Source organism: Myotis yumanensis, unplaced genomic scaffold (genome assembly GCF_028538775.1).
Source record: "Myotis yumanensis isolate MYYU_CA2020_CCGP unplaced genomic scaffold, mMyoYum1.0.hap1 SCAF_8, whole genome shotgun sequence".
Lineage (NCBI taxonomy): Eukaryota > Metazoa > Chordata > Mammalia > Chiroptera > Vespertilionidae > Myotis > Myotis yumanensis.
The window spans coordinates 50449013-50473499 of NW_027223759.1; the positions used below are offsets into that span (position 1 = coordinate 50449013).

Consider the following 24487-nt stretch of genomic DNA (forward strand, 5'->3'; position numbering starts at 1 on the left):
AATCAGTGATTTTCAATGAGCTCACTGATGCTCAGTTTTAGGGACCGCTGCCTGAAAACGAGAATGGTGAAACTAGATGACGTGAAAGATTCATTTCAATGTTGAAACACTGGGCTTCCAAGTGTTTTCATTGTCGGAATAAGTGTGAGGACACAGGCAGAGGAGAACAAGAGCTGGGATGCTTTCTCCAACTGTACTCTCCTGCTCTCCCTTCTCTTAGTCCCTCTTTGATGTTCAGCCTTCCTTACCTCATCCCCCTCCATGTCCCCGTATTTTGGTTATTTAACATTATGCTCATTACATATGTCAGGCTGGAGACCAAGCTATTTAAAACCCAGTTACTTGTGTGTTGTGAAGAGAAGGGAAGTAACATTTACTAACCTGTGGCTGTAAAGGAGAGGGAACTAACATTTATTGAAAGGCTATACATTTATTTAATAATTTAATGCTTTATACTCTAATGCATGGGTCTGTTTGATGGGTATTATTAGAATTATTATCATTTTATAGAAAATGATAACTATAATACTATTGTTACTATTATTTTCACCTCCAATATTATTAAAACCTCCAGCTTTTATGGAAAACTTACTTTATACCAGATACTATGCAAGTATCTTTACATATGCATGTATAATCTCATTTAATTCTAACACCAGCCCTATTTTGCTGGGTATTATAATCCCCATTAACAGGTGGGAAACTAAAATGTAGATTGGTTAGGTAACATGTTCAATGTCACGCAGCTAGTGAATGGCAGAGCCAGGTCTGTGTTACTACAAAGTGAAAGTTAAGGGAGGAGAGGCAGGCCCAGATCTTAAAGGCACTTGCACACTTTGCTACACTGACTATAAATCACTGATGGACAGATTTTTAATAGTGGTAGGATACATGTTTTAGAAAAATCACTCTGATGACAGATTCAAGAAATGATTGGTGGCTTAGGAGTGAGTTCTCATCAGGAGTCAAAGATTTTTTAAAAAATATGTATAAAATAAAAAAAAGTGAGATTTAATGTAATTTTTTTTTCCATAGTAAATTATAAAAGAAAATTTATTGGTGAGAATCCATAACCAGTTAGGGTTATGGGCATTGTATAAGTGAATTAAATAATATTGTTTTACACATCAATTGCTGATTTTAAAATTACTTATATTCTCCTTTGAAATAGTCACCAGTTTAACTGGGCTGAGCCATTGCCAATGGTTATATCTGATAGGAATATAACTTCAGATGGTTATACTGAAATGAATATTACGCCTCGGTTTAGTATGCTGGTTTTTTCACCTTTGCTTGTACAAAGCTTACTCTTAGAAGCCACTGAAGACAGTTTATTGGTCTTACTTTACTCATATTATCATATAGGGTTTTAGGTAGAGAAGAAGAGGAGCTGAAAAGGAACTAAAACACTATAACCGCATACTTCACTGGTCTGCTTCTTTGGTCTTTCTGGCATTTGAAGAAAAGAAACCAAGGGGAAGTAAAGAGGGGAGATGGGGGGGGCGGGTGCGGGGAAGTAGGAAGTGACGAACAGGAGGATACTCTGGACTCCAGCGTGCCTTCAGAAAGAGTTCCTGCATCAGGGCCAGAGGAAGAAGGAGAGCCCACCGACCCAGAACTCTGGCGCTGGTTCCTGGCCCCATCCTTCCTTGAGCAGCCCAGGGTGCACTGCTTACAAGGGTCAAACAACCTGCTTGGCCTCAGTCCTACTTTCTCAATCTAGGGCTATGAGTAAACAAAGTATGAAAGCCCAGAGCCAGAGCACGCAATTCAGTCCGAATGCCCAAGATGCTGGACTAACTTCACCTGTGCTCCTTTTCTACACAGATCCTGGAACAAGAAAGCTGACACCAAGCCTCATCAGAGTTCCTCGGAGACAAGATATCTGTCAAGGAGTATTGGCAGAGTGGCTTACTGGGGTACAAACGCAGAATCTCTTCTAGGGATAGTACACGACAAATGAGATAATTCCCAGAAGTGGCCTGGAGCTCTTCCGGAAACAGGTACTGTGAAGGCGCTTAACTACCGGTGGGTATAAATTTGTGTTTGTGGAAAGTAAACTAAAATCTCTATTAGCGAACAAGGACAGTTAGAGCAGAGCAAAAAAGCAAGCGTAGAGAGGGACATGGCAGAGATGATCTCAGGGAATGGAACGAAGCCAAAGGCTCCTGATGGGAGAAAGAGACAAATCTAACTTTTTACTTTGTTTTCTTTTTAAGAAAGACATCATCCTGTATACTTAGTAAATAACCCAAGATTGTACTTACTTGCATTTTATTATATTTATTTGGCAACTGGATCCATAGCTCACCATTTTGCATGGAGTGAAAGATATCCAAATATATGGTTAGTATTTGGTTGTAAGCTGGCTTCTGAACTGGCCAAGTTTTTGAACCAACAAGGAGTATTATTTGTTTGGTGTATCAGCTGCTGCTCACTCGAAAAGCTGTCTAAAATGGTCTTAGTCAAGAAGAATGTTTATTGAATGTAACAAGCAGTGCAGAGGTGGTTTGGGTCCAAGAGCTGAATGACCCATCCAGAGCCCATGGGTAGAGCTGTCTCTGTGATCTGCCGCCCTCAGTGTGTCAGCTTTGCCCTCAGAATGTCATCCCTTCTGATTGTAAGTTGGAGTAATGCCACGTATCATATCCCAGAGAATTCCGTCTCCGTGGTCTCTTTCTTAGCAGTGAAGAAGCCTTTCACAGACACCCGCATGGTGGACTTCTCACCTTTTGTTGGCCAGAATTGGACCACATGCCTATTCCTTAACCAATAATTAGCACAGAGCTTGGAGGAGGTATCTGAAGTGGAATGAATATTGGGGAGTTGAACAGACAATTTCATTTTGCAAACATACAGGAGAAAAAATCAGAACCAGTAGTTCTGACTTGTCTATAATTATGTTGGCTTAATTGTTGTTACTAGTTAGCAGTTGTCTCTCTAAGCTCGTAGCTGTCTGGTAAGAACAAAGTCACGAGGAACTTCATCTCCTGGAAGCTAATTATTTCCGAGGTAAAAATTGTTCAGAAGATGGAGATGAGCTCATGATTTCATACAGCTATTTCTTTCCAGGGGCATGACACTGAGTCCAGGTAGAGAAAAGCAGATGTAGATTCACTTATTAAACACCGCTGCCACAGCCGCCCCCATGGGCTGCCAGCACCGGCGCCACTCTCACCCGCTGCTGACCCGGAGCGATTGGGGCTGGCTCCATCAGTGGGTGCAAGCAGAAGCTGATGCCCCAATCGCCCCTCAGGAGCAGGGGCAGGTGGAGAAGCCCTCAGGGGCGATCATGGCCAGCAGCTTCTGCTCGCAATGACTGCTCCGAGTGATCAGGACCTGCGTTGGGCGCCAGCAGTGGGAGCGAGTGCCAGGCGGGACTGCAGCCCCTGGGAGCAAAGAACTTTGAGTAACCACCAGAGGCTCATTCCATGACAACAACTGGCACCCTGCCTTAGTCTGGTGCCCCTGCTCACCTGCTCCATCATCCCGCTGCAGCCAATGCCCACCATGTTCCGTGCATGTCCTCTAGTGGTCAGCGCACATCATAGCGACCGGTTGTTCGGTTGTTCTGTTGTTCAGTCTATTTGCATATTAGGGTTTTATATAGAGAGATTAGCAAGTCAATAAATAATATTTATGTCTGGACAGACATATGTTTAGCTACTAGGAAAAGAACAAGGGTAGTGAAAGTCTAGATTGAATTTGAATTTGGCCATGGAATAGTGCTTTCTTTGCTATACTTACTTTCTCAATAGTTTATTCAGACTAGGATGAATGCTGAATTCTTTGACACCACACTGACAATAAGAGGTACATGATATAGGAGAAAGTGGCCTAGGCTTTTAATTTACCTCTAGATAACTCCAATGTGCTGAACATACATATGAACATGAATATATTAGAAGTGGATTTTATTTTTGTTATTAATTCATTCATGTTTGTTTTATCTTCTATATTAAAACAAAGATGAGGATTATATTGCTATATTTCTTAGGTTGCACCACCCCATTCATAACATGGGGCTCTATACATAGCAACCACCCAATAAAGTAGCTGACTTATCCTAATTCAATATCAGAAAAGATAAACTAAACATATCATTTTGTAGGCTATTTCCTGAACCAACTGGGTTTAAATCCTGGCTCCTTGACTTATTACTTTTGTGACATTGATAAGTTATCTAACCTACCTGCATCTCTATTTTTTGATCTGTAAAATGAGAATAATAATACCAACCTCATAAGTTTATAAGGGTGATTAAGTAAGTTAATATTCATAAATTATATAACAGAATGTCTGAGACATAGTAATTATTCAATGGTTTTATCTATAATTATTTAATCTTCAAAGCCACCTCGTTAGCTAGGTACACCAACCCGGCATTATTTCAAAACTTTTGAAATATTAAAAATAATATTAAATTTTGCTTTGGAAGAATGATCAATGGTTATCATAATGTGCTGAGTGCTCTCTGTATGCCTGCAATAATATATGATGCTCTTGGCCACATGCTGCCTGAGAACATATGCTAAATACTAATACCTGATAATCATGAACCCAAAATGAAAATTACTTTTGAAAAAATTAATAACTTTTTTCTATAGGAGGGTGATTAATTAGTTCATCCTTTTAGATTATGTCCTTCCTATAATAGTCTCTTTTGTTGATACCAAGAAAACACAGCATCCTTGCCCCAGTAATTGACCGAGACTTTTCCTGACAACTCACCCTCTCTCCATCAAGAACACTAGATATTTTTCCCTAATCTTTCAAGTTGTATGACACAGAGCAACTTTCCATTCTTGAAGATGGCAAATTTACAGCCTGTGACATAAATCTGTTTCCATGGCAACAGACCAGAAGTAATTGATTTTGTCTGTAACATAATCATCAAAACCGAGAGAGAGAGAGAGAGAGAGAGAGAGAGAGAGAGAGAGAGAGACTGTTGATACTATCAGGTTATAGGACAATACAATTCATCAAACTGACATTATGGAAAATTCAGCAAGATGAGAACTCATGGTCAATATAACCAATAATAAATAAATAAATAAATAAACTTTCATTTTTGCCCCAGTAATGCCACAGACTATCCAAATGTTTACTGTGCCATTTTGTTTTGTTTTTCCAGATTCTGATTCATTAACAAATATGACTTCATATAGTTTCAGAAGCTTATGTTAGCATCATAGCATACAGATATGTGAGCCTGGAAAACAGAATTGAACTATACATAACTATTTTTCTGTAGTTATTCATATACAGCTTAGATCTTTACAATCAAATCACACAATTGTAAGATTCAAGATAAAAGTGTCAAGTATAATAGTAAAAGTCAGTCAAGAATAGAACGTGTGGAAAATATTTTACCTCAGAGCAATAATTTTTATTTGTCAGTAGACATTTCAGTGAAGATTACTTAGCTTCTCTGTGCCTGCACCTCATTTACTTTAAAGTCAGGGAGTTGGACTAACTATCAAATCCAGTGTATGCCTCTTCATTAGCATCTCGGAAATTCCTCCTTTGGCATCCATATAACTGCTCTGACTTCCTTGTCTAATATCCTGTGTTCCCTCTCCTTAAAAATTGGTAGTCACAGGAGTCCTGCCTCTTCATCTTTCCAATTTTTATCCTAGACAATGTAATGTATATTCTTAACTTCAGTTTCAACCATTGATTCTTAATCAATATTTTCCCAGCCCAGATGGCTTTCCTGAGTCTCAGACCCCTATTTTAATTAGACACCCAGTTGTCTCACAGGCATCTCAAGTTAAATAAATCCTAAACAGAATTTATTATCATGCCCTACAAACCTCCACTTCTCTGTTGGGTTAATGACAATCTGGGAATGAGCTTGTAGTTCTTCCTCCTCCCTCTCTCAGATCAAGTCATCACAAAATCTCAATGGTTTTCTCTCTCCTTCTTGTGCCTTGAAAACAGTTCCCTGGTCGTGGTTTGTTTTCTCTCTGACTTATTGATGACCTACTATCTTCTAGGCACTGTGCTCACCCTCTAGGTGCATTTTGTCATTTATATACATTAACTCTAAAGTATGCGCTATTAATATCTCCAGATAACGCAGATAGTGTGCAGATAGGCAACCTAAAGAGTAAAGGATAAAAACAGTTGTCCGAGATCACACCACTAAAGCGCAGCAGAACCAGGGCTTGAATACCGTTCTGATCGCCAAGGCTCTGTCCTTAGAGATTTGGTCAAAATTTCTTGCCCTATTCTTTAGAATACTGGTGTCCATCGGCTTCCTTCCTGGGCAGCTGTTCTCAAAAGGTGGTTTGCAGGCAACTGGGGCGGGGGTGAGGGATGGTTCCTGAATCCCTTTTGGGGGGACTATGAGGTCCAACTTATTTTCTTAATAATACCAAGATGCATGTGCCTTTTCCCACTGCTTTGGTATTTGCGCTTTATTGCCAAAGTCCTGGGGTTAAAACTGCTAAAGGCTTAGCAAGAATCAAGGCAGCAGCATTGAACTGAAGTAGTCCACGTGCCAGTTCATGTAAGAACATCTTTGATGAAGCAGTAAATATTACTAATTTTATTAATAACATCGAGCCAAAGAACACATAGTTTTAATATTCTGTATAATGAAATGGGAAGAATACAGAAAGCATTTCTGCTGCATACAGAAGCACATGATTGCCTCAAGGAAAAGCATTTGTCTGATTGTGAGTCAGGAGCTGAATGAGCCACTCCTATCTTTTCATGGAACACCATTTTCACTGAAAGAAGAGCTGACAAACTATGGTTATTCAGACTCAGGTATGAGGCAGATATTTTCTCAGAAAATGAACAAAGAATAAGCCTTTCACTTCAGGAAAAGCAAATGACAGCATTTATTGACAGTGAAAACTGGAGCTTTCAAATGGAAATTGGAATTTTGGAAAACTTTTACTTGCCCCCAGGAGCTTGACAGCCTCCCAATGCATTATCACTTTTCTCATGAGTTCAGTGATATTAACAAATGTGAGTTTTTGAATGTTATATAATGAAATTTGTCAAAATATAGAAAATATGCATAATAATGTGCCAATATTTTCTAAATTACTCATGCATGATGGGATAAAATCCATGCAAAGGGCAAAATCAATTAAAGTTCATTAATATAGTTTCAGGTTCTATTTTTTATTAATTGTATTTTTTCTATATTAAGGTATTACATATGTGTCCTTATCCCCCCATTGCCCTCCACCCCCTGCTCGTGCCCTCACCCCACCCCCCTAGTGTCTGTGTCCATTGGTTAGGCTTATATGCATGCATACAAGTCCTTTGGTTGATCTCTCCTCCTCCCCTCCACCCTCTCCTGCCTTCCCTCTGAGGTTTGATTGTCTGATAGATGCCTCTCTGTCTCTGTTTTTGTTTTTGTTCATCAGTTTGTGTTGTTCGTTATAATCCACAAATGAGTGATATTTACCTTTCTCCAACTGACTTATTTTGCTTAGCATAATAAGTCAGTTGCAGTTGCAGATAATAGGAATTCCTTCCTTTTTTATAACAGCATAGTATTCCATTGTGTAGATGTACCACAGTTTTCTAATCCACTCATCTGCTGATGGGCACTTAGGCTGTTTCCAAATCTTAGCTATTGCAAATTGTAATATATCCTTTCTGATTGGTGTTTCTAGTTTCTTGGGATATATTCTTAGAAGTGGAATCACTGGGTCAAATGGGAGTTCCATTTTTAGTTTTTTGAGGAAACTCCATACTGTTCTCCACAGTGGCTGCACCAGTCTGCATTCCCACCAGCAGTGCATGAGGGTTCCTTTTTCTCCGCATCCTCTCCAGCACTTGTCATTTGCTGATTTGTTGATGATAGCCATTCTGACAGGTGTGAGATGGTACCTCATTGTTGTTTTAATTTGCATCTCTCAGATGATTAGTGACTTTGAGCATGTTTTCATAAGTCTCTTGGCCTTCTGTATGTCCTCTTTTGAAAAGTATCTATTTAGATCCGTTGCCCATTTTTTAATTGGGTTGTTTATCTTCCTTGTTAAGTTGTATGAGTTCCCTGTAAATGTTGGAGATTAAACCCTTATCAGAGATAACATTGGCAAATATGTTCTCCCACGCAGTGGGCTTTCTTGTTGTTTTGTTGATGATTTCTTTTGCTGTGCAGAAGCTTTTTATTTTGATGTAGTCCCATTTGTTTATCTTCTCTTTAGTTTCCATTGCCTTAGAAGCTGTATTGGTGAAGAAATTGCTTCGGCATATGTCTGAGATTTTGCTGCCTGTGGATTCCTCTAATATTTTTATGCTTTCCCGTCTTACGTTTAAGTCTTTTATCCATTTTGAGTTTATTTTTGTGTATGGTGTAATTTGGTGGTGTACTTTCTTTTTTTTGCATGTATCTGTCCAGGTTCTATTTTGAAACTAATTTAAAAACTGCCATTTGTTGTTTTAGTGTTTATCCAAAAAGAATATCACAATTTTCTGAAAAAGCAATTAACTTAAAATTCTCCTTTTCCAGATACATATATATGGGAATTTATATGTGAGAATTTTCTTAATTTGCAATAGATTGAACTCAAAAAACAGATATAAGAATCTAGCTGTAGCCCTACCTGGTTTGGCTCAGTGGATAGAGTGTTGGCCTGTGGACTGAAGGATCCCAGGTTCCATTCCGGTCAAGGGCACATGCCTGGGTTGCAGGCTCGGTCCCTAGTGCAGGGCCTGCAGGAGGCAGCCGATAAATGATCCTGTCTCATCACTGATGTTTTCATCTCTCTCTGCCTTCCTCTCTGAAATAAATAAGAATATATTTTTTAAAAAAGAATCTAGCTGTGTTTCATCAAGCCAGACAATGAGGAGATTTAACCAAATGTAAAACAAATTCATTCTCACTCAATTCTTTTCATTTGGGCTAATATAGTTATTGTCACTAAACATTTGTTTTACTAGTATATGTAAACATACAATAGTTTACTATTAAGTTAATTAATTTAAATTTTTCTTTTAATTTTGAATGTGGTAAACATGGGGAGATAAGTCCCCCCATAAACAAAAGCTCTTTGAGGTCACTGATGATTTTAAGAGTATAAAGGGATCCTGAAACCAAAGTTTTGAAACCCTTTGTTCTAAGGTTACTTCCTACTTGTCTACACTTCAAAATGCCACCATCTTTCTAATCTTTAAATTGATCATGTCAGTCCCCATCCCTGGCTTACCTTAGTATTCTGTACAAGACCTTTAGTAATCTATGTCCTGCCTAACTTTCTAGTCCTTCCTCTTTCTACTCCCTTTTGGGCAGGTTAGTTTCCACGCATAATAAACTCCTTATAGTACCTCCCAGACTCTCCATGCTCTTTGTTATTTCTAGATCCCTGTACATGCTGTCTCCCTGCTTAGATGTCTCTACAGATAGGTCTTTCTACTAGCCCTCCCCCAACTACCACCACCACATCTAATTGGTCAAATCCCAAATAGTCTACAAAACCTACCTCAGGGAAACTTGCATGAACCACACCCCTCCCTCCCTTCCTTCCCTTGGCAGAAGAAATTGTTCCCTTTTATGGGGCCAGCTACATATAATTGCATTATAATCATTTGCATAAATATCTGTCTCTCCCAAGAGATGGTCAGCTCCCTAAAGGCAGGGACCACAGGTGTGTACTCCAAGCACAGTACTGATACATGATAGTCTCCCAATAAGTATTTCCTGAATTATCCTAATTCCCTTCCAGGTTTGAAATTCTGTGGTCCATCCCTATAACAGGATAATTTGAACCACAATCTTTTTGTTGATTAACAGAGGGATGCTTTTGCTTGACTCACACACATTCACACATAGAGATACAAGTGTTAATCTAAGAGATCATTTCAGATCTTTTTTATTCTTATCTTTTTTTGTCCTTGCAAGGACAGTTCTGGAGAAAATTTGGCATATTAAATTTGATGTATTTTAATAAATTATAATGCACATATATTCATTAATAATCTATATTCCACACCAAGACATCAGCAGGAATTAATTTTTAAAAGTCTGCTCTATTAGAAATATAAAATTATGTAAGAGTTTTGTATAATAAGATCACAAGGAACAAAAGAGAAGAAAAATTTTAAAGTGGGATTAAAATTAAAATAGAACTTCCAAAGAACTAGGAGAGGTTTCTAAACAGCAAAGCTGCAGGTGGGGCCACCGGAAACTCTACTCCCTGTAATCTTTAATGTCTCAGCCTATCCAAATAGTTCCCCTTGCAGAGGAAAAGCTGAGTTGGGGACTGGCCTGGCTTCTCAGGATATAAGAGATAAGATTATAGGAATTTTAAAAAGACTTCATTACTTTCTTTCTACCAAGACTCAAATTCTTTATTCTAGTCTTGATAAGTGAACATGAAGGTACAGAACTATTTATTTTTAAATAAATATTCATGATTTTGTGATGGTCGTTGTTCTATGATATTTCAAAGAAATCAGGATCATCTCCAAAGATTATTGAAAGATTTCCACATTAAATGCTTTTAGCCTAATTTCATTTTAAAACTTAGCAACCAGGAGAGTCCAATTAAATGAGTATAATTAGTTATTTCTTTGTGGCAAAGTGCTGCCACATACATGATAAGGCACTTCAATGGCACTGGGGTTGAGGAAGGTTAAATGACACAGGCAAACGGTTAGTGACAGACTCAGTGCTAACCCAGCTCTCCCATTCCGATTGCTACATGTTTTCCATTCCATTGTGAATAAAGAAACCAAAATCATTGCTCAAATACAAAAGCAACCTTTATTTTCCCCTAAGAAAGCAACCATGTTTTATAGAAACTTCTTAAGACAGGTTTGCCATGCTGTTCCATTTTCATTGAACACTTGAGAAGAAACTTACCCACTCAGTTCATGACAGGCGATGAGAGAATCACGCATCTCTGGGTATTTAAGACTTATAGTTAAGGGCAAACTCCTTCCATACTCGAAAGTATAAAGGCTGTGATTATTCCACACAGCCTCGAGCTGGATCAATTATGTGCCCATCAAAACTGACATGATATAGAAGAAAACACTGATTCTGTTGTAAATTAATAGTTGACTGTTTTTGAGTAAAACAGAATAACTATCCTCAAACCTTCTGATTTACATTCACATCCCACTTAATGAAGTACAAAAAAAAAAAAATAAAGCTTTACCATGCCTCAAATCAGAAGGTCTTTTTTAGAACTAGTGGGGAAATGACACAATTTTTGACAAATCTAATACTTTATAACTTATCCTTCATAGTGGCAGAGCATATAAGAGAATATAATAATGTCATGTTATAAATACAAATTCCATGGGAAAAAACAGCTATTAAAATCATTTTTTGTCATTAGAACAGACTCGGGAACCAGTAATCCAGATTTAAACTCAAAAATGATATAAACCTATACATTTTTTCTTATGTTCTTATAAGATCCAGGGTTTCTCACTATCTATAAATTCAGTATATGCAACAAACTGCTAAGAATTAGAAAGCCACTGAGGGATAAACGACTATGGAGACTAGACCAGTTCGGGGACAAGGGCTGGGTGGGCGGATGGGGGCAGGGAAAATGTGACAGACGACTTTGATCACTACTTTGAGGCCATGGTTTTAGATCATTCTACAAGATGACTGATGCACTCATATTTTGTTGTCATTGTCTCTGTTTTCTATCTTGACTTTTAAAATGTGATTTTTTTTTGGCACAATGCAAAATAACTATTAATGTACGTTTCAAAATTTATGTCTCTGATTTCCTGTATTTTGGACAGTTGTGTCACATTTCCAGCAGACACAATGCTTCCTCCTTCCCCAGGAAACTGAGCAAGGCGACTCCACATGTCTGCCTTCTCTCCTTCCCTCTCCCAGCCAGGTGGCAGGCATGTGTGAATGCCCCCCCCTCCACCCTGTGCTCTTCACTTTCCAGCCCATTCCTGGAGCTCTGTGGTCAGCTGTGGTTCCAGCAAATCAAGTCCTTACTTAAATGAGAGTGACTTGAATCATAAAAATGCTTGAAACCGCAACAGGAGTAATGGCTGGAGAGACTGAGGATAAGTAGATTATGATCGCTGACACTAAAATAGTGTTACTAATTCCAGAAACTGTTCTAAACACTTCATGTAAATTCATTCATTTATTCCTTACAATAACCTGGGAGGTCAGTTCTCTTATTCCTTTTTATGGATGAAGGCTGAAGCACTGAGGGGTTACATTTTACAAAGTCATGTATCTCACAAGTGGTAGAGCCAGGATTTAGAACAAAGGGTTCTAGCTCCATATTCCATGCTTTTTAATTTTTTTAAATTGATTTCAGAGAGGACGGGAAAGGGAGAGAGAGATGTAAACATCAATTATGAGAGAGAATCATTGATCAACTGCCTCCTGCATGCTCCACACTGGGGATCAAGCCCACAACCGGGCATGTGTTCAGACAGGGAATCAAATCATGACCTCCTGGTTCATAGGTCGATGCTCAACCATTGAGCCATGCCAGCCAGGCCATATTCCATGCTTTTAACCACTATACCAAATGAAAGATTCAGGAAGCATCTGAAAATTGTCTTAGAATAGTTAAAGAGCAGCAGATTAGAAAATGAAATAAACATACAGGGTTGGACAAAAGTAGGATCACAGTTCTGAGTACGAAAAACGCAGTGTTATTATTTATTAATTAGAGGCCCGGTGCACAAAAATTTGTGCACTGGGGGGGGGGGGGGGGGGGGGTGGAGGTTGTCCCTCAGCCTGGCCTGTGTCCTCTTGCAGCCTGGGAGCCCTCGGGGGATGTCCACCTGCCAGCTTAGGCCTGTTCCCTGGAGGATAGGACCTAAGCTGGCAGTCAGACACCTTAGCGCTGCCGAGAAGGCGGGAGAGGCTCCAGCCACACTGCTGTGTTTGCAGCCCTCAGCCTGGCTTATGGCTGAGCAGAGCTCCCCCTGTGGGAGCACACTGACCACCAGGGGGCAGCTCCTGCATTGAGCATCTGCCCCCTGGTGGTCGTTCCAGGTTGTAATGCCGTTAGGGTCAATTTGCATATTACCCTTTTATTATATAGTATTACTAGAGGCCAAATGTATGAAATTTGTGCACTCAGGTGGGTCCCTCAGCCCGGCCTGCACCCTCTTGCAGTCCAAGACCCCTCGGGGGATGTCTGCCTGCTGGCTTAGGCCCAATACCCCCCAAGGGGCAGCTCCTGTGTTGAGCATCTGCCCCCTGATGGTCACATCATAGCGACCAGTTGTTCCACCATTTGGTCAATTTGCATAAAGGGGTTTTATTATATAGGATTGTATTCTTTTCCATAAGAACAACTGTAAACCTACCTTCCCCCCCTTCCCCTGCCGTATTCTGCATTGCCTCAGAAGATGCCCCAGAAGGATCCAAAAGAAAAAGCTAAAAGGAAACAAAGTCTTGACTTCCCTGTACTTGCTGTTGGTCAGACCTTCCCTGGAGAACCAGTGATCAAGGATGCTGATGACTAGAACAAGGGTTGGGTTACACAAAACTTCTTTCCTATCCTGAGATTCTATGAGTCAGTCTATAATATTGTCTTTTCTTCAATATGTCTTTATTTGGAGAGTAAGATCTGCTAAAAGGAGAGGTGAGAGAAATATGAGTCCTTAAGAATTTTATTAACAAGCATTACTTTTTACCAAAAGTATACTATATTTTGGCTCAGAACAGTTTCGATAGACTTCTAAAGTTGGCTGATTAAAAATTTTAGATTGAATTATGATGTGTCCAAGTTAAAATTTGTAGTGCGGTACTTTTAAAAAATTACTAGAAGGAACATTAAATAACATCTTGGATGATTTTCTTAATCCCTCTCATTCATTTGCTTCCCTAACTCTCACTCATTTTTGTTTGTTTACAGGCAATTCTTATGCAAGAAGCTACACGTGATTAAATGTGCAGGATGAAAAGATGGCACAGGCACTGCTGGTACCCCCGGGACCTGAGAGCTTCCGCCTTTTCACTAGAGATTCCCTTGCTGCTATCGAAAAACGTGCTGCAGAAGAGAAAGCCAAGAACCCCAAGAGAGAACAAGACAATGATGATGAGAACAAACCAAAGCCAAATGGTGACTTGGAAGCTGGAAAAAACCTTCCATTTATTTATGGAGACATCCCTCCTGGGATGGTGTCAGAGCCCCTGGAGGACCTGGACCCGTACTACATCAGTAAGAAAGTGAGTGCTGATTCTATGCTTCTGAAAGTTCAGTTATGCTTCCAAAGTTAAGTCTTTTATTAAACACTCAACATTAGTAGACTTTTCTCAGGCTCATATACATGCCGCACCACATACTGTTCAAATTTGATTCTGTAAGAAGCAGAAATGCTCATAAGAAATGAAGTCAAGATTTGGCTCCAGTGGAGAGAAGTCAAGAGATGGACCATGTCTGCAATGTCCCAGCAATTGAGATAGAATTAAATTGGCATTAGCAAAGCAAAGTATCTGTTATTGTCAACCTACTTAAGCAGATGGCACACTAGTACTTATCACCCGGGGATCTTGTTAAATACAGATTCTGATTCTATAGACCTGGGGTGGGGCCAGAGATCCCACATTTCTAAGGTGCCACCGAGTGAGACTCATGCGGCTCGTACATGGGACACATTTTGAGCAGCAAGCTTTAGAACGCTTTATTTAAAGCCACCACACAAAATTAAATACTTAAACAATTCTTTTCTTCTTCCTTTTAAACTAGTTTCATAGAAGGTGGCAATGAGAATATATTCCTAGATTCCTAAAAGTAATTTATTCCAGCATGTTTCTATAGAAATTTTGAAATTTAGTTGCTGGATTATTACACACGATGATGAGAGTAAGACATCCCCCAAGGAACCAGAAGACAGTTCTCCTATGAAAAGAATATATTTGCAAAGATACCTTCAAGAGATGGGGTATCACTTACTTTGACATGATTCAATGCATTTGCAACTTAAAGACAGGAAGTATCTTTAAGCAAGGGAAATGGTAAGATAAATAAGGGAGGGGGGAGAATACTAGAGATTGACATTAGCATTTTCTAAGGGAGACAGATATTTAGTAGTATCCTGAAAGCATTTTTCTCCTCAAATGAAGGCCATTTCATTGTAGGGAAGGTACAGTGGGTTACCTAACAGAGATGTTAAGCATTCTGAATCATTTGATTAAGAAGATTTTTTAAGGCTCCAACCTCAGCAAAAAAAAAAAAAAACTTCTTATAATTTGTCTTCCCATAGATCTGCTTAAAAGGAAAGATTGTGCTAGCTATGCTATTGCAATTATTTCAGTCCATGTGAAAGTAATATATCTCATTGTAAATAAACGGGTTGGCATTATGATTTCGTATGTTAGGCTTTAAAACTTGGTTAATGTGAGTCTGCCGCTTGGAAACGGAATTGTTCTCTGTGTGCGAACAAAGTCAGCTTTATTGCCTCCTGTCTGAGAACCAGATTTGGACCTTGATTTGTTCATAGTGGCCATGACCCATCTTGAGAGACATCTAGTCTGTTTTCTCATCACTGTTGGCTGCACTGCTTTCCTTTTTAAATATCTATAAAGATGAAGTTCGAGGTGCTATTGAAGAAAAAGTAGTTTATGATCTCTTAAGGTGAAAGTAATGTAAGAAGTTAATGGAGAAGTTCTGGAATTTTAAGATATGCTATGAAACTTACGTTAATTAGTAAATAATGCAGGTGAAAGGCTTTTTAAAGTTGTAAAACATTATGTAACTGTTTGCTGCCATTAAAGATATATTTATACACCTAATCTAACCAAGTGAGCACCATCACAATGTCTTTAATGGCATTTACGTGGACAAGGAAATAACTTAAGGACAGTGACAGTGATAATAATAATAGCTAACATTTGTTGTGCACATACTTTGTCAGGCACTGTGAGTAGAACTCAAACGTAACTCATTTGATAGTGAAAGAGCCAGTGGGGTAGGTCCTACGTTAGTGTCATTTTACAGATGGAAAGAGAAGCGCAGAGCAGTTAAGTAACTTACCCAAGATCTCACATGATAAGTGTTGAATTCAAGATTTGAACCCAGGCAGTGAGGCTCCAGGCTGGAGCTCTTAACCATTAAGCAGAACTCTACATGTTGTTTATTAATGTAACACAAGAAAATGTTTTAAAATTGGTTGTATAGTTTTTTTTAATTCTCTGATTAATGTGAACCTTCCTACTCAGAGATGGAAAGCTTATTCTTGCGCCAAGTAGTCAAAATGTTAGTAAAGCTAATTAACATGTGTGTTTACCTGGAAAAACAGAAGCACTCAGCATTCCAGAGTGGACGAGGACCAGTTTAACATACCTCCACTTACAACAATCGTCACCTAGTAGGAATGGGCTATTATTGTATTTTTAAAGTCACCTCAATGCTTATCATTACTTGAAGACCAGCTTTTGGAATTGACACTATTCACTCCTCCTCCAATTATCTGTCATCTTCTCAAGTCTTTTCAGTTTTCACATCTTTCAGTAACATCAGAGGCCACATTTCAAATGTCTTTCTTGTCTCCTATACAGGATGCTAGTATCTCACTTCTCAGAAATCAAGGTTTATTTTGTGATAGGTGTTGTTTTGCAGAAATAAACTGGCCTTTTTACACATACTTTTTGTTCTGAAGGCCTGCTTTGTTCTAGAACCTGCAAATTCAATGAAGACGCCCTTGGCATGTCTGCTTTAATCCCATTAGTGTCACACAAGTGAATCTCGCAGGAGGAGTGTAGGAGTCCATGTGTAAATGAACAGTTTGCTTTCATCGCTTTGCCTTTGGATATTTTTTCAAAACAAAATCTCCTCCTAATGTTACAAGTGGCAATTGCTTTTCAGGGAAATTGTTTCAAAAAAGCATAATCAAATGCATCTTGAATTATGGTGGACTTTATATGTTATTGCTGTCATCGACTGCTTAAATGGATCCAGACTATTTGACTATAATATTAGATGATCTAATCCTGTGAATTCAAGAAAATCTTTTAATGCATTTGTGCTTCAAGGGCAGTCTTCCCATGTCCACAGTTCCTTCTGGATAATCTCAATGCTAATACAGAACAACTTACTTGCTCTCTTCATAGAATTGTTCACATTTATAGAATGCCATTCAGAAAAAAAATATGGTTGGTTAGGTAATGGTTGGCTCCATGGTCTTAAATACAAAATGGCAATGTATAGAGAAATGGTGTTCTCTGCCCTTTATACTCACAATATGTTTCTGACTACCTATTCAAATGAGGCGTGTTGTCAGTGAACATGATTATATAGGATATAGATGTTGGTTAAAGGGTAAAAACATATTATTAAGTAAATGGGTATATATATGTCCTAAGGGTAAATGGCATGTTAAAGGTATACCCACATTTAATTAAACAAGTATTTATTTACAAATAGCACTATTAAATACTGTGAAAAGTGTGGAGGAAAAGAAGATTGCATACTTTTTATGCTTAGTGGTTTATAACGTCTGACCTAGCCCTCAGTGGAATGAACCCTACATGTAAATTACTACTTAACTATAATTACAAGCAACATGTCAAAGTGTGCAAATTAACATACAAAGATTTCACTGGTGAAGAAAACAATTAGGGAGTGATCAGAAGACATCGCAATTTATTTGGAAAGACATGATGGAAGAGGTGACTGATAACTGAGGACATTCACAAAGATTTTCAAACCTGGCTGAATTTTAGAATCATCTGAGGAAATTTTTAAACATGTCTGTGCCCATCCTTCAGCATATTGGCAATTTTAAAGTCACCCCAGGAGATTCTAATATGAGACAAGACTAAGAACTTTGATAAAATAGTGGGGCATTGTAGGTGGGATCTTATTGCCAAGTCTGCTATGGACATGAAATGGGAGGGAGTTTGCGGAGATGACGTATCAGGGTCCTCTTTCCTCTAGGATCCTGTGACATCCTTTTTCAGAGTCAGAGGGAGAAGCTGACAGGTTGTGAGTGGGATTGACAAGTGAGTTGAATTGGCTGAAGCAGAGTTGCCTTGAAGGAAAAAAATAAAAGATGATCTTAGAGGTTCTCAACCTGTGGGTCGCCAGAGAGATGTGGTAGGTAATCTCTGGTAGCGTAGCTTCAATGCTAAATTGATGATTAGAGGTTTCAGATTATAGGCTTTTAGCTATAAATTCCCTTCAAAATGATATATTTTACCCTAATTTTCAATGTAGTTGTCTCTTCTGTTACCAGCAGATCTATGGAATCATCAAAACCAGGTTTTGACATTTTAAAGTAGGACAACTACCACAGGGAAAATAAAGAGTCCTCATAAACATTGGAGGTAGATGACTTGATGTAATTAAAATATTTATAAAAGATTATTTTAATAGCAACATGTACAGAATAAACTGAAAAGTTCCCAAAGCTGTGACAGATGGGAAGCTTTAAATAGAATTGGAGTCTGCTAAGTTACCTTATAACTCGGTAAACATTTTGTGTTGGATATTAATTTGTATCATAAAGTTAGAACCTTAGAGACAGATTAGATAATGTTAAGTCATATTTTTATTTGTAGCTGTAAGTTATTTTAGGGGACAGACATTTACCATGTTTTTTTGTTATGCTATACCAACTGGTTTAAACAAACAAGTTTGAAGAAATCAGGTAAAAAGTTCTCATGTGTGTAAGCTCTTCAAATAAGCCACATGTCTAATCTATTATTTTTTCTCATATTTTCTTTTTCAGACTTTTATAGTATTGAATAAAGGGAAGGCAATTTTCCGATTCAGTGCCACCTCTGCCTTGTATATTTTAACTCCACTAAACCCTGTTAGAAAAATTGCTATTAAGATTTTGGTACATTCATATCCTTTTCATGTGAATTGTCTAAATGATACTTCTAGTGGTTAATTTTTTACATTGTTCTTTAATCTGTTGTTCTCATTAATTTTCTGCTACTTAAAAGAGTATAGAATGACTGTTCTATTTATAGAATATTATATTATAGAATGACTACTGTATTATATAATGATTATTGTATTATAGATGACTTCTATTTATAGAATATTATATTATAGAATGACTAGTGAATTATAGAATGATAATAGAGGTAAAATTGCAACTATCATAGCGGATGTGTAAATGAATTACATTGTGCAGTAGAAACAACAGCAAAGCTTCTTCACACTTTTATTAACCTCAATTAGACCATATATAACCATTGCTAAAGAAACACAGTCTATTGTATTATAACCTATTTTACTAAATGTTCAAACTTCTTTTGCCTTAATTGGCTCTGTATCTTTACCATCTGGGTCTGGCTGTCCCTGCTCCTTCCTTTTTTTTTTTTTTTTTTAAATGTTTTGTATGGATTTTAGAGAGAGAGGGACAGAGAGAGGGGAAACATCAATGAGAGAGAAACATCTATTGGCTACCTCCTGCAAGCCCCCTACTGGGGATTGAGCCTGAAACCTGGAATGTGCCCTGACCAGGAATTGAACCAGGGACAATGCTGGTTGGGCTTCCCTCTCCTCCCCTCCCCTCCCCTCCCCTTTCCTCCCCTCCCCTCTCCTCCCCTCCCCTCCCCTCCCTTCCCTTCCATTCTGATTGATACATATTTTTAAATCATTGAACTTAGTTACAATGATAGTCAAAAAGTATGTGTAGCCCTAGCTGGTTTGGCTCAGGGGATAGAACATCAGCCTGTGGAATGAAGGGTCCCAGGTTTGATTCCAATCAAGGGTACATGCTGGGTTGTGGGCTTGATCCCCAGTAGGGGGCATGCAGGGGGCAGCCAATCAATGATTTTCTCTCATCATTGATGTTTCTATCTCCTCTCCCTCTCCCTTCTTCTCTGAAATCAATAAAAATATGTTTTTAAAAAAGTATGTGTAAAATGACAGAAAAGTGGATTTCAATAAAATTTTCAAGCAAATAATGATAAAATAGAAATGTGCTCTTCTGAGGCAGTTTCAAGAATAGGCATTTCATATAGGCAGATTCAAAGTAGATTTATATAAAATCAGAGAGACAAAAGACTGGTTACCCTAGAGATAGGACAAATAGAACTGGTAACCTTTTGAGGTACATTTAAATTCTCTCATTCTATGATATAATATTGGAAAGTATTTATATTAAAAAATAAAGATTCACTTAAAAATAATCATAAGCTTCCTTAGAGTGAAATCTGGATTGAGATCTTAAGAGAAATTATCACACTAATTTCCAGGAAGCTCTCAAAATAGTGTTTATCTGTTTAGTCACTATAAGACTACTAGCGTACCTCATTACAGTAGAATTCTCAGTCAATGTAATCCTTGACTGTACTGGCCTATCCATTTTTAGGGTTTTTATATTTATTAACATTTTGTCTGTCAGTGGATATTTTTAATTATATCTGAACTACAACTTTTACACTTGTGTTATACTGTAAACTCACTAAATAAGAGTCATTTCCTCTTACAGTGCAATTTCACATAACTGACTGGAATGCAGATTTCCCACTTACTTCAAATGGAGATCTCTTTCTATAAAATTCAGTTTTGTGAGGAAATGATATAAAATTTACAAAAGGGTGGACCAAGAATATACAACAGGCTTTGAAGTTTCTTATTATTTTTTTCATTGTTTTAAAACTAATAATAAGTAAGTTTAATTTCACAGGTAAATTGTGTTTGTGATAGTTGCCTGATTTGGATCATTTGTAAAGGCTCATGATAATATACTAGCATTGACTCCTTAACTAACCTACTTTATTCAGCATGCTTATCATGTGCACTATTTTGACCAACTGTGTATTTATGACCTTGAGTAACCCTCCAGACTGGACAAAGAATGTAGAGTAAGTAGGAATGACTTCTTGCAATTAGAAATGCACACTCACATCCTCTAGCAATTTCCTTATGGTTATGGTCTGACTGATGGAAGTCAGGCTAAACACTTCTAAGAAAAAAAAAATATTTCTGTAATATGAAAGAAGATAAGGGAAGTTTTGAGGGGAGTTTTTCTTCAATTAGGTATTTTTTCCCCAACAAACGGAAGATAGTATCTGTTTAAGAAAGATTATAAATAGCACATAATAGCTAGTGAACAAAACCAATCATTTCATATAAGTTAATACTCAATCATATTTATGTATTTTAGATAAAATACAATGACCATTTGAAAGATTTGAGGGATAAAATAATTACATTCTAGTCTATTACTATAGGTGTTTAGCTCTATATTATTATATTGGGCATTTGATTATATGTTATATTTAGGAAAGTTACATTTAGATAACTAAGTTACTTAGATACTCGGATATATTGTTTACTTTAGCATGTGTGCTAAAACATCAGAAATGTGTTTCATAAAAGAAATAAAATGCCTCCACAAAAGTATGCTCAAAAAATAAAAGGGCTTAAGGGTAAAAGATGATAAAGGAAAGGTCACTCAAAACTTATGAAACTGTAATTATTACACTAATGAAAACAATAACAATCCCAATGAAAAGATACTGGCCCAGTTAACTCTCTATGGACATCTGTACCTAAAATCACAGCCAGCAACTACTTTGCAGACTCAGACCCTGGGTCCTGTCCTTTTTCCCTTGAGATGGAGACCCTGAGGACATTTGAAAGATATTATCAAAATAAAACATTTGATTCAATATTGTAGGAGGCACAGTAGCTCTTGGGCATGTTAAATGAGACCCTGCTTGCACTAAATAAGGCACTTCTGACAATTTTCCGCTTTAGTATTAAGTTCTTTTATTGCTCAGGATGTTCTATTTAAGTGTGGGGAAAAGATGCCCCTGATTGTTTCAAAACATCAATAGGCTAGGGAACATTGTGCATTAAATAACACAATTTCTGCACTGGAACAACATTATCCCCACAGACGTGGTTATAAATCACATATGAGGTTATTCATGATAAAGAAACATGTTTTGTTTTTCAGTGATGCATAAGGTGTTTAGGTTATATAAGCTATTTATGTATGGTATAATACAATAATTAGGTATTTGGTTTAGTAAAGAAAAATTAGTATAATATTTTTATTGTTATAGTTTTAAAATAATTTCCAATAGGAGATGGGTTATTATAATGAAAACTGTAGTTTTATTTCTAACTATTTTTATAGATTTCCATGAAGATTTATTGTACCATCCTAAGCCATCATTTGCCAGTGGTTTAACACATTAAAGAGTTTTTGTAGTAGCTTGGAAATGCTCCCTAGAAATTATTTTAGTAAGTAGAAAATCCAGTTTTTATATTTGAAGCAGGCCATTTAACAACATTCTCAGTTACCACTTATGATATGGAGGTTAACAAATGAACGTATATCTATACAACTATTCTGTATGTACTTTTCCCACCAGAAGTTATTCAAGCATTTAAACATGGTTACATGACACCTGAATATTATCACCTGAATATGCAGGTCTCTCTTTTAAAGTCATTTTTAGAGTTGACTATATCCATTATGAAAAAAAGCTTAGCCTTACAATTGTTTTTGAATTACATCTTTCATTTGGAAAAGTTTATACAGGTTTCCTGATCAATTATATCTAGCAAAAAAAACAAGCAAAATATTAGCGGTTACAGAAAAGAACACCTCCAAACCCTAGAATCCAATGAAAAGAGAAGACAACTCAGTTCTGACATGAAAACAGAAGTCGTCAGAGCAGAAACAGTCCCTGTCCAAAGAGGACAAAGAGGTGGCATGCACAGATATGGCCTGAGGACCACACTGTACAGTGAGGGTCATATGATGTAAAACAAGGCACTTTAATAGACATATAGACATAATTACTGGGGGTGGGGGAAGCAACCTGGACAGAATCAACAGGATGAGTAGGAGCCTAGTGGGCACAGAGCCAAGAAAGATCAAGGTTTCCTTGATTCTCACTTACCTGTTCAATCTAGTTTGGTAATAGGTACTTCTCAACACCTGTTCTGTGCAATCTGTCTCCTATGTTAAGCTCTAGGACTCTTCCTTCCATAGCTATCAACACTCACCATATACTCCAAGTATCCCAACAAAATTTTGACTTAACTTTTCTTTTTTAAAAATATATTTTTATTGATTTGGAAAGGAGAGGGAGAGAAACATCAATGATGAGAGAGAATCATTGATTGGCTGCCTCCTGAACACCCCACACTGGGGATGCGCCCTGACTGGGAATTAAACTGTGACCTCCTGGTTCAAAGGTCGATGCTCAACCACTAAGCCATGTCGGTCGGGCAAAATTTTTTACTTAAAAAAAAAAAAGGAATAGAAGTAGGGAATTTAATCTTACTTCTAGTAATTGTAGATTACTCAGAATTGTGTAAGTATAGGCCATAAGGCACTAACCATTAGTATGATAAATAGAACATACACGTGAATTGTCTCTTATGGCCTTTTACAAGGCCGGCTTTCTCTCCAAACAGTAATATCTTGATGATTATGTGTAATACACAAATAATCAAACTAAAACACAAGTAAACATAATCTTGACATTGCAAATTATACCTCTTCCTAATAAAGTCAACTACTTCATAATAAGTAAAGGTAGCAATTAAATATATTCCTTTTCAAATCAACTGAATTGGTTAAAAAAGGAGGAAAAATTTTAGATGTGGAGATTTCTGCACACATTTTCTTCTGATTTCTTTGTTCCTCATATAAGAAAATTTCAACAGGAAACAGTGCAAAATAACGCTCATTTTTTCACATTTAAATTCTAGTAGGCTTGAAAATATAATGATTTTTAATAAGAGTAAATCAAATATTTGTGACTTGGGTGAAATAATCTGAGGAATAAACTTAAATTGCACTTTAAAAAAGAACACAATGTTGACAAGCAAGCATTTCAATTACTTTTGGAAGAAATAGAAATAAGTTATATTGTCAACACTCAAAGAAGAAAGGGCTAGAAATTCACTATGTAAACAGGAAATGGAAAAGTCTTTCACCATTTTAGGAGCTGAAATTTGAATCTGAGCATGTTTACGTGATTTGGCCCAATTCCATAGAGATAGTAGCTGGTGCAAGGTTAGATTCGGGAATTTTATCTCTGAAATTTGGTAATTGTATACACTTACATACTAATGAATTAAAAAGTTTCTTATGATAATATTTCTACAAAACATATGTGAAGAGAGAGAGAAGCAGTTGTATAACTCTATGCCTGACTCTTAAGTCTATTTTTTAGATTCAAGATGTAAAATATCCCCCAAAATAATTCTAATCATTATGAAATTTGAATGAAATATTTTATTATAAATATACCAACCCAAGAAATATTACCTCTAGAGCTGTCCAATGAGGGAGACACCGGCATCTGAGGCCATTGAAACTTGAAATTTGGCTAGTCTTAATGATTAAAATGATAATAATTTAGGTGTATTGGTTTAAATAAAATATAATATAAAAATTAGACTCACTGGTTCCTTCTTTATTATTTGGCTACAAGAAAATTGAAAACTGCATATATAGCTTATTTTATATTTTAATCAGATAATGTTGCTTGAGTCAAGTTTGATTATTCATAACATAGGAAACTTATTCTAAAACTTAAGTAGTAAATAAGATAATATTCTTTGGGGAAAATATT

General features: G+C 37.2%; 1 protein-coding gene across 3 annotated transcripts in view; it reads left to right on the forward strand.

Moving 5' to 3' along the window:
- Window positions 1-24487, forward strand: part of LOC139015274 (sodium channel protein type 3 subunit alpha) — a 107913-nt gene that overhangs the window by 17334 nt on the left and 66092 nt on the right. For 2 of the 3 annotated variants that reach the window (XM_070422840.1, XM_070422841.1), the window contains exon 1: window positions 20662-20746. In XM_070422840.1, coding sequence (XP_070278941.1) covers window positions 20667-20746 — 80 coding nt within the window. In that variant the 5' untranslated portion in view covers window positions 20662-20666. Of the gene's footprint in view, window positions 1-1827; window positions 2004-13835; window positions 14150-18651; window positions 18771-20656; window positions 20747-24487 lie in introns of those variants that run through there. The other variant, XM_070422845.1, reaches the window with a different exon arrangement.